The 10,474-nt window shown below is 50.6% G+C and overlaps 5 protein-coding genes across 5 annotated transcripts; 1 reads left to right on the forward strand and 4 right to left on the reverse strand.

The window, feature by feature from the left end:
• Positions 1 to 83: 83 nt before the first annotated feature.
• Positions 84 to 488, reverse strand: A1O9_09657 (uncharacterized protein; the record flags this gene model as incomplete). The annotated part of the gene is made up of 1 exon (XM_013401626.1): positions 84 to 488. The coding sequence occupies one exon, from the start codon at positions 486 to 488 to the stop codon at positions 84 to 86; it is 405 nt and encodes a 134-aa protein (XP_013257080.1).
• Positions 489 to 1,008: 520 nt separating this feature from the next.
• A1O9_09658 (uncharacterized protein) lies at positions 1,009 to 2,511 on the reverse strand (the record flags this gene model as incomplete). The annotated part of the gene is made up of 1 exon (XM_013401627.1): positions 1,009 to 2,511. The coding sequence occupies one exon, from the start codon at positions 2,509 to 2,511 to the stop codon at positions 1,009 to 1,011; it is 1,503 nt and encodes a 500-aa protein (XP_013257081.1).
• Positions 2,512 to 3,004: 493 nt separating this feature from the next.
• Positions 3,005 to 4,651, reverse strand: A1O9_09659 (uncharacterized protein; the record flags this gene model as incomplete). The annotated part of the gene is made up of 3 exons (XM_013401628.1): positions 3,005 to 3,853; positions 3,908 to 4,524; positions 4,597 to 4,651. 3 exons carry the CDS (start codon positions 4,649 to 4,651, stop codon positions 3,005 to 3,007), a joined length of 1,521 nt encoding a protein of 506 aa, XP_013257082.1.
• Positions 4,652 to 5,875: 1,224 nt separating this feature from the next.
• Positions 5,876 to 7,903, forward strand: A1O9_09660 (amidase; the record flags this gene model as incomplete). Its single annotated transcript, XM_013401629.1, has 7 exons — positions 5,876 to 6,163; positions 6,215 to 6,337; positions 6,401 to 6,592; positions 6,652 to 6,853; positions 6,964 to 7,571; positions 7,650 to 7,725; positions 7,782 to 7,903. The coding sequence occupies 7 exons, from the start codon at positions 5,876 to 5,878 to the stop codon at positions 7,901 to 7,903; spliced, it is 1,611 nt and encodes a 536-aa protein (XP_013257083.1).
• A 228-nt stretch (positions 7,904 to 8,131) lies between these two features.
• A1O9_09661 (uncharacterized protein) lies at positions 8,132 to 9,997 on the reverse strand (the record flags this gene model as incomplete). Its single annotated transcript, XM_013401630.1, has 1 exon — positions 8,132 to 9,997. One exon carries the CDS (start codon positions 9,995 to 9,997, stop codon positions 8,132 to 8,134), a length of 1,866 nt encoding a protein of 621 aa, XP_013257084.1.
• Between the last annotated feature and the right edge of the window lie 477 nt (positions 9,998 to 10,474).

Raw genomic sequence — 10,474 nt, forward strand, 5'->3', positions numbered from 1 at the left:
TATACCATTATAAAACTTATCTGACGACTGAATTGCGTACGAAAAACCCCTCGGGAAGAAGTCTCCTCACCAATACCAAATAACTAGAAAAACTCGGGTTCACATTTGACCACAAAAAAAGCAACAACCTCATAAGGATGCGCTGCTCTCAACTGCTCAACCGCCCTTTTGGCCGCCTTCTTGCCCACAACAACCATCTCGACTTTGTCCTCCTCGAGAACCTCGAGCGTGCCAGGCTTCCCGATATGTGGATTCGCATGTTCGCTGGGTCGGAACTGGCCGGTGCCTCGTGTGATGAATGCCACGTCGACGTATTTTGGCGGCGACGAGGCACCGGGGCCGTCTGTTGGGTTGGGCCATATTCCTGCGGATGTGTTGCCGTGGAGCGCGGATAGAATGGACTGTGTGTGAGTCGGCGGTGTGTAGAATGTTAGTTGGTAGACTGTCTTGGATTCGTCGTCGCTGCTGGTGGTGGTGTTGGTGGTCATTTTGGCGGTGGGCGAGCTTGAGGCGTTTTGTGATATCGATGTCCCGACTGATGTCAAGGGAACTGGTGAGGTTCGTAGGGAGGCATCGGCGGTCGAATGGGAATAAATAGTATACGGGGCTTCTGCTGGTCGTAGGGCGCGCGTTGGGTTGAAGCTAACTTTTTCGACCTGCTTTGCACAGGGCGTAGCACAAAAAATTTAAGATGGATGAATCTGATATTGTTACGTGTCTGGTACGGAGTAGCCCACCAACATTTCATCGGATAGAAACCTTAGGAAATACTGAGCTGCAAAGACAAAAACTGAAAACGAGGGCATTGTTGGTCTCGACCTTCTACCGACCTATCTATCCTTGAGCCTTTCTAACCTAGTTCCCGAGGAAGTGATATATCTGTGGCATTGGCCTCTAGTAAGATTATCGCGAGAAAGAGGATATCAACCACTAAACGAAAGCGACATTATTCCTTCGCTGGATCACAGACCAATATCCATGTACCCATAACCAAAAAAAATTAAAAATTCAATCCTCAACCCTCTCCCCAGCAGCCTTCTCAATGCGATCAATGACTGCGTCCTCGAGATCCCGCTTCATCTGACATTGTGTACCTGCCGCTGTGTTGTCGCCTTCAGCGACGGTGGTTCGCCGAACGGTCTCCGCGAAGATATAGTCGCAGTGGAGATCGTCGAAGAGCCGTAGGACGCCAAAGAGCGATTGTGCGAGCGTCGAGATGTCCTGTCCAAGGTGGACGTCGTATAAGATGACTTTTGCTGTGTCTTCGCACGCAGACTCCATCCTGGCTGTTGAGGTAGATGTGATGGCTGCGTATGCCGATCGTGCTATTGCTGAAGGCACAGCCTCCGAGGACTGTTGATGTGGGATGCCTGCAAATGACGGCCAGTGACATGAGACTGTGCCGATCTTGATGGCCGCCTTTTTTGTCACCCTTGAGCCGAGAGAGCTAGAGAGTTCGTTGAGTTTTTCCTTGACACGATCGTTCTTGACGGCAGTGGGTGAAAAGATAATCATGTGGCCCTTTGGCGCGTAGTGCCTGTACTTCATGCCGGGAGCGCGTGGCGCGCCGGTGATGTCTTCCACGTACATGCTGTCGTTGTTCGTGAGAGATTCCGATGACCCATTTGGCAGCGGCGATGGTGATGACGAAGATGAAGTAGACAATGAAGTCGCTGTATCGTGTCGTTTATATCCGATCGCCGTGCCTGCAAACTTATTACCGAATTCTCGACCATGAGCGATCAATTCGGCCTGCGACACACCTCCAGGGCGAAGGATGAGTGGGGGATCGTGCAGCCCGTCAACCACGGTGCTTTCGACGCCCACTTCGCAGGGCCCACCATCAAGGATGAAGTTGATTTTCCCGTCAAGATCATCGAGGACGTGGCGTGCGGTTGTGGGCGAAGGTTTCCCGGAAGAATTCGCTGATGGTCCGGCAATCGGCTTGTTTGTGGCGGCGATGAAAAAACGGGCATACTTTGACGAAGGAATGCGAAACCCGATCGTCTGTTGTCCCGGATGCACATTTTTGGCGAATCTAGAGTTCTTCCCCACGGGCAGCAGAATCGTCAACGGGCCAGGCCAGAACTTTGCAGCCAGACTTTGGTAGAACTCGGGCAAGGCTGAACCTGCAAGGCTCTCTAGTTGGGATATGGATGACACGTGAACGATGAGGGGATTGTCGCTCGGTCGGCCTTTGGCTGCAAAGATCCCAGATATGGAAGGCCCGTTCGTCGCATCTGCACCAAGACCATATACAGTCTCGGTGGGAAATGCCACAGGCGGAGAGATGCCATATTTGATGGACTCGATAGCATCACGGAGGAGCTCGGCGTTTTTGCTTATCTTGGATCCTTGGGTGTACTGTGCGTATAAACGGCGATATTCCTCGTCAGACGCCGTTTCTGGGATGTCAAGTTCTCTCAGGTCGACTATCCGCGTGTCACAGTTGGTATATGGCTGGGCAGCCCAAGGCTGACTACCCAGGGCGAAGGAATCTATGGCTGCCATGCTGAGACTTCTACACAAATTTTGTTGAAGGGCTGTGATTGTTCTGCACTGAAGGATCGTTCTCAGGGCAAGAAGCATGAATAATATTTCAACCTGGGCGCCAGGAGGTGGTGAAGAAATTCTTCAAGAACAGGTACCGATGTTGGTCGTCCGAAGGAAACTGCATATTGTACGAGGTTGAAGCCTCGTGTTGTTGATTGCTTGACTTTACAGCAGCAGCATCAAACTCAACCTTGTCATTGTCTTGTACTGATAGATCTCTGTCTTCAATGGCGGGCCGGCGAATTTCATTAACGACTCTTGGTGGCCGCGTGAGGATGACTTGAGATGTCATCTCGACTGGGAAGAAAAATAAAAATTTCCGTACTTCGGATTATCATTTCTCCGAGAGCCTACGTAGTATCCATCTCGCCACCGTATGAAGTCCGCCACGTCGATCCCCTTTCCCCTTTTTCCTGAGGGTCACCAGAAGTATGCCTACATCAATACAAATTCATTCCATGCCGTCTATACCTCGCCTGCGCCATACTTCTTCTAGCTCGTACAAAAGCAATAAATCATCATCACAGCGCAAGTTCACTAGTCTCTGCTGCAAGTCATGTCGGACCACCGCAACATCATCAGGGTTATCCACAGCATATCCAAATATTAGTGCTGGCCAAGGTCCCAGATAGCATTTTGACCATTCCTTGCTTGCTTGTGGGCAACTCAATATCCGCAGCGCTCTTCGAAGCTGCCATGTGTTGTTCGTTGGAGGAAGATTCATATAATCTATACGAGCAGAAGTTTCCTGAGATGTCTTTAGCCAGGTTAGAAGAAGCGATGTCGCCAGGACATGAAGGCTGATTGAATGCCCATGGAACACCTCGCTTCTCCCAGTGGGAGTCGAGACATCATGAGATGCAGACTCTGCGTTTGAGCAATCCGTCTCATCGATAATCATCCTCTCCCACTCTTTCACTTCTTTCCCAAGCCTCTTTAACTCTTCTGGGTCTGGCGTGCCTTGAATTCGACTGAGTTGGGACACTCGCATTATGAAATCGAAAAGCTCTATGGGGATTCCAATGACAGGACTGTTGTCTCTGGGTGAGGCTTCAGGAAATGTCAAAGACCCCAGCACCTGGAATGCCGTGTCACAAAACTCAAGGTCAGGCTGGAAATCCCTCCGGAAGGGATGCCTCACTGCCTGCCGGAAGACCTGATACAAAATACTCTCCCATATTATGCGATGTATCGGACGTCTCATGGGGGACCGTGAAGATTGCGCACAACGGAGCTTCATTAACTGAATGGCACCGCGGAGATGCTTGATAATGTCCTTATTCGTGTCAACTGAAAATACCTAGCGACATGTTAATGTTTTAGTGTCCCAGGTGCTCAGCACATGTGGACTGACCCCGTGAATGTACAAGAAGATAACTGCAATCAGGATAGCATCATCAGATTCTTTATTACTCCAGTCGACCTTGACCAGGGCATGATTCACTTGAGTGACGGCGGCTGCATAGAAGCTCAATCCGGCTGCACTCAACTCGGGAACTTCAGACAAGGCGGCGATGCGTGTTGCGCCACAAGCTAGTGCTATGTTCTTCAGACCACCAAAGTCGACCATCATCTCTACCAGCTCCGGTAAATGCTGTGCCTGAAACCCTGCATGAGAGTTTGAAAGAATGACTATCGGTAACATGTCTTTCATGAATTTCTGAAAGCAAGCAAGCTCGAGATCTGATTTGAATACTTGTGCACTAATTGGGTCAGACCAGACTGAAATCTCGCGGCACACAAAGAAAGGGTGCTTCTCCAGCGTCAAGAAGTCATCGCCTTGTGATGGAGTACTTTCTTCATCAGATAAAACATTGGGAGACGCAGCAGCCGAGGACGGCGAACTTGAAGCCCGTCGATTCCGACGATCGATTAGGTCCGCTTCGTTTGGCCACTGGCAAGGCCGCTTCGACTTTGTGCATTTCTGGCACCGAGGCTTTTCCTCAGTACACTTTTTGCGCCGCGCACGACCTGAAATAATGAATGTCGCGAGTCAGCAATCACTAGTCCTCTTCAGATTCGCCCACCGGTCTTTCTACGTACATGTAAAACATCCTGTCTTGGTACGAAGTGTGGCGCTGGATGTGCGACCAGCCATGCTGGAGCAGGACAGGTTCCTAGAAATATGTGCGCATGCGGCAGGACAAAACTATCTGCTCACAAGGCATCTATGGCCATCTGACAAATCACTGTGTACGTCAAATGTTCGTCAGCCGCCGTCTGGTGTCGCTATTCATGCATACAGAAAAGTGAGGACGACCTTATCAGTTGGTAGCTCTCTTATCAGCGCCTCGGCACTAGCTAGGTACGAGATTTGGACGCTTAAACCCCGCATTAGAATTGATAAAGACGAAGCGGCCCCCTCTCAAGCGAAGGGGCATCTGTGGCCCGCTCGAACGGACTGAGTTCTGAACAGACCTCAAAGCCGATGCGACTACTTCACTACAGGCACTGAATCCACACCGAAGCATTCAAAGGATGCCATATTTCGCGAAAGAACTCATCTTTTGTTCAGCTTGTGCTTTGGGTCTTCAATCGAGTAGAAGATCACTTGAAAATTATATATCTGAACATAAATCTGCGTTTGCGAGAATCAGCTTTTCGAATTTTTCTAGCAAGTATAATTTGTTAAGGGATTGAGCTACGCAACACCTGACGAAGAGGGTCTAATGCTATCCCCAATGACAAGTATTCCGCCCGTGGCACGCACGACCAAAATATCGACCACCAAGAAGGTAAAGGCAGCTTGTCAGACACCATTTACATCTTTTCCTGATATCTCTCGGCTTGTCACTCAATCGATAATGTGGAGATAAAACGACGCTGACCTTATTCGAGAGGCTCAATGTGCCAAGGCGAGGACGCCCTGAAAGAACGTGCGGAATCATTTTTAACTGGTTGGTGATTGACCTCGGCCTCGGGAAGGTTGGAATCTTGCGCAATTCCTTCTCATTGGGCCTGAGGCCTCCCGTGGCAGCTATCCAGCTTACAGAGGTATGCGGAGGCTGTGTCATCCGCATGTTCCAAGGCGGGCTTATTGGCAGTTAATCAGTGCGGAATTGCTTAATTTGAAATGCAAGTAAGTGCCCGTCCATACATGTGCATAAGCATACGCGCTCTAGCGGAAGATAAAAGTCCATGTTGCCCATTAAGCCCGCTCTTCTACCCAACTAGAACTCACGGGTCCAGTGAAATCGATCCAGCACGACAAGCATAGCGATTGCAACTTGCAAAACCTTTATAGGATTTCCCGTTTGCTCGAACATAAAATCCATCGCTCGGCCGCAAACCAAGCCTGGTCACTGACCGCCACACATAGACCATGGGTAAAGACTGGAAATCCCTGGTCGCGCAAAAGCGAGCTCAGGTCGATGAGCAATTGCCGCAAGAATGGCGACTTCCGGCAGAGATTCTGAACACTGTCTCCGCCTCTGCGAACATCAATGTCCTGAATATTCCACGAGAGTGTGGAATTTTGACCGCAAAGGAGATAGACATCACCGAGAAACACGATGCTGTTGCCTTGGTCGAGCAGATGGCGAATAAGCGTTTGACGGCGTCTGAGGTGACTCTCGCTTTCTGCAAAAGGGCCGCGATTGCTCATCAAGTGGTATGGCCTGTGTGAACTGCATGAGAAGGCTGTGATTTTAACTCTCAACAGACCAATTGCCTCACTGAAATGTTCTTCGGACAAGCCCAAGAGAGGGCCAGGTTTCTCGATGAGTACCTAGAGAGAGAGGGTAGACCTATGGGCCCATTGCACGGGTTGCCAATCAGCTTAAAGGTAAGCACCCTCCAGCCGGTTGCGACCCTACACCGCAAGCTGACGGGCCCGCTTCCCGCTCAGGACTCCTTTAACCTGAAAGGAATATCTGCGACCATTGGATATGTGTCTTTCATCGAGCACCCACCAGCTGATTTCAATTCACCACTCGTAGAGGTCCTGCTCAAAGCGGGAGCGGTTCTCTACGTTAAGACAAATCTCCCCCAGACGTTGATGACGGCAGACTCCGAAAATAATGTGTTTGGTCGAACATTGGTAGGCATGCCGCATTCCTGCAAGCACCGACACACTCAGCCCTAATTCATTGTTTGCAGAACCCTTATAAATTGAGCCTGACAGCAGGAGGAAGTAGTGGAGGCGAAGGGGCCCTTGTACGTATGCGAGGCTCATTGATAGGCGTTGGAACCGATATTGGAGGCTCAATCAGAATCCCGGCTCTCTGCTGTGGGACGTTTGGCTTCAAGCCGACCACCGATCGTATCCCAATGGGTGGGCAAGTGAATCCTGTGAGAGATGGTAGGTCACCCCACTGCAAGCCACCCACTGCAACGGAGCATTGCTCCTTTCTGGATTCACACTTGTGTTTTGATTAGTGGAGCGACTTATGTCTGATCGCTCTGCCATAGGTTGGACTGGGATAATACCGGTGGCTGGCCCACTAGCTCACAGTCCACGCGATCTTCGTCTCTTCCTCGAGACAGTGATCAAGTCCAAACCATGGGACTTCGACTATAGCGCTGTCGCTATCCCGTGGCACCCTGTGCCAGAACAGAAGTCCCTTAGAATCGGCGTCATCCTCGAATGTCCCAGCTGGCCGGTGGCACCGCCTATTCTGCGCGCCATGGAGACAGCGACCAAGAAGCTTGAACGCGCGGGGCACAAGGTCATCAAAACGGAAAGTTTCCCTTCCTTCAAGGACGCAACGGATCTAGCGTGGAGCTTCTTCGACATCGACAACTCTGGAACCGGAGTGAAATTCATCCAGGACTCGGGAGAACCTGTGGTGAAGTCAGTCGCAGACATGTATACACCACCACCAGAGGGTCGAAAGACCCGGACATTAGATAACTTTATGGATTTGACTGCTGAGCGCTCCAAGTTCCAGGCCGCGTGGCACAAGATTTTCGTCGACAATCAACTGGATGTTCTCGTGGCTCCAGGGTCCCAGAAGACTGCTGTGCCTCATGATACATTTAGACTTCCTCCTTATACGGCGAATTGGAACCTTCTTGCAGTAAGACTTTCTAACTTCCCAGCGGTTGCACAAGATCTCATCTGCATACAACTACTGACATGCGTGACCTGACATCAGTACCCGGGCTGCATTATCCCATACCTCAAAGCCGATAAGTCAATTGACGTGCCTCGCGCCGAATATAGAGAGGACTGTAAGTGGACTGCACAACGGACAGACGCCCCGGACAACCATGCTGATGTGAAGCAGATGACGCAGAAGCCGTTGACGGCGCGCCGTGCAATATCCAGGTGATCGCGCGGCCTGAGCATGATGAGGCGCTCATCGCTGCCGTGGAGGTTATTGCGAAGGACCTTGGCGTATCAATGTGATGGATGATGACATTACGGATTGCGCACATGAGAGTGTAATGAGCAGTTGACCCCTCGACTGCTCCCAACTTTAACAGTATATGCGAGATCGCAACTAAGGTACTAAGGCTACCCATAGGGATCAAATTAATTTTATGGTGGTCTTCAAGATTATCATCCAAAACGTCAATCACGGTCGAGAATAAACTTGAGCGTTTATATATATGTGAATTCTCGATTCATGGCATATCAGTAGTTGAAGTTCTCAAAAACAATACTTCTTCCAGGGAGCCAGTCCTGGACGGTCTTTCTCAAGGCCGGAGCAGTGCACAGATACCATTCATCCACCGATGCATCTGCCTTTGCCAGGTCGTCTTTCTGCAGCCGCCGTCTTTCAATGTGCGAGCCGATCTCGATCAATTTCTGCAGCTTCGGCTTTTCGCTCTCGTGCTTCTCAAGAAGGGCCGTCTCGCCTGTGAGGAACAGGGTCACCGAGTCCTTGAGAGAAGGGTATTGGGTGAACAGGTCCAAAGCGAGGCCGGCGTCCTTTATTCCCAAACTCCATAACACTTGGAGTTTTGAGATGTTGACATTGCCTATCTGGCCCAGAAGTGGTGTGATACCGATGCCTGCGGCGACAAAGCCAATCCTGCTGCCTTGCTGTTGGTTGAATGAGAATTCACCACCGAATCCCCGGATTCCCACCTCCGCCATCCCCACGCGCTGCCACTCCAGCCATTTCGTCACGCTGCCGACCTTGCGCAATGTGATCTCAAACTCTTCGCCGTGCCTGCCGAGCGAGTTCGATACTGAGGAGACGGTAAAGGTTCTTACATAATCGTCGTTCAGACTAGTGGGGTCATCGTCGCGCATGTGGGAGTAGCCCATATCGAGTTCTTTCGAGAAGTCCATGGTGACATATTGGCCTGGCTTCCATGGTCCCAGCACTGTCGCATCAGCGAGTGCGTAGCGATATCTTGTGATGGTGGGAGTCAATTTCGTCTTGTTCAATAGTTGTGCGGTCACAGGTGGTTCATCTCCAGGAGCTTTCCCGAAAGGATCACTCTGTTCACTTGCTAGGTGGCGGACGCGAGGGTTATATGGTGAACGACCCTTTGTGGCATCATCAACTGGCCTGCCTCGGAATGGCAAGCCATTCTGGATAAGCCTGGCTGCCGTGATCTTGATACTAACGGCAAGGTTCGACTTTGCGATTACCCTGCTGGCCTCGGCGCCCACTAAGGTTTTTGTGTTGCCTGTCAGATATAAGACGTCCCCTGTTTCAAAGTCCGGAACGACTAGACCAGCCCTAGGTGTCGCTTCGAGATTGCCTAGCGTTTGGTATAAGTTATTTCCGCTATATTCTGGCCAGACGAGAGTACTCGCTTCCTCGGGATTTTCAGGTTGCTCAATACGAATGAAACCCTGCGGTCCTCCACGATGATTGGCATCCATATCTTCATGCTCGTGCGCAGATGCGATGAAGAACATGTCCGCTTTTTCAATCAAATCAAGAGCTTTCTGTGTCAGATGTGGGGAGTCGGAGACTAATACCGGCTTGGGTTTGGAGGAGGTGATGATTTTCTTGTTGAGGTATTTCGGACAGTTGCCCAGGCTTTGGTCGATCTTAGCAACGAGTTGAATCGAGCCCGACTTACCCAGGTTACCTTGTCTCTTTGATCCTTCATCGGCGGAGAGAGCGCCAGCAATGAGCCTACCGGCAAGCTTAACCCTTCCTCTCTCTTCTAAATTAATACTCAAACCACTGACAAGGCGACCCTTCCCTTCTTCACGCACTATCTCACCATCATCTTTCCCCTTCCAAATCGCCTCAACGACCGGGTCGAAAGTTGCGTCAACATTGCTTTTGACAGCAATCACACTTTGGGCGACCTGCTGTGATAGCGGTGGCTCGCCCGTACCCCATATCGTGCACCAAGGACGGTCATCCTGGTCGAGGGTTCCAATCGCCATAAGTGGCCATCGCGAAACCTGATAAGCAGCCCATGGAGTGAGAAATGGCGATGTTGGGTTGTCCTCCCGAAAATCGAGATGTGCGCGTTTGTGGATGGCTTTCTCGCCCTCGTGCCATTCGCTCGCTTCGAAGTAAGCCATGCTTGCAATAGCCGTTAACGGCAGATGGCCGGACAGCGACAAGAAATCCGCTTTATACACAAGATCTTGATCAATTCTCGTCAAGTACTTGATAGACTGAACAACGCAGGGATACAAGAAGATGTTCAGTGGCAACTTGAAGTTCAACCGCATGGATCAGGGCGAGCACTTGACTTTATATCAGCACTCAGCACTCAGCGATCCTGTGTGACTAGCGCTGCTTGATAATCGCAGACCCCTGAACGAGCAGCTGTGTATAACCTATTCTTCAATATATGGAAGCAGGAAGGTCTTACATGAGGAGGGGAGCGTGCGCACTTTATCAGCTCCGGGGCATTCCCCCCTAATAGCCGGTAAGAGCGGCAGCAGATGTCGAAGAGTCAAGGTACAAATGTAAAAGTAAAGCCGCTGAGATGACCTGCCACTTTAAGGAGATGTAAAGCGGCCAGGAATGAACAGCCAATCGATGGGTGGATT

This window comes from Exophiala aquamarina, assembly GCF_000709125.1.
Source record: "Exophiala aquamarina CBS 119918 chromosome Unknown aczIA-supercont1.10, whole genome shotgun sequence".
Classification (NCBI taxonomy): Eukaryota; Fungi; Ascomycota; class Eurotiomycetes; order Chaetothyriales; family Herpotrichiellaceae; genus Exophiala; species Exophiala aquamarina.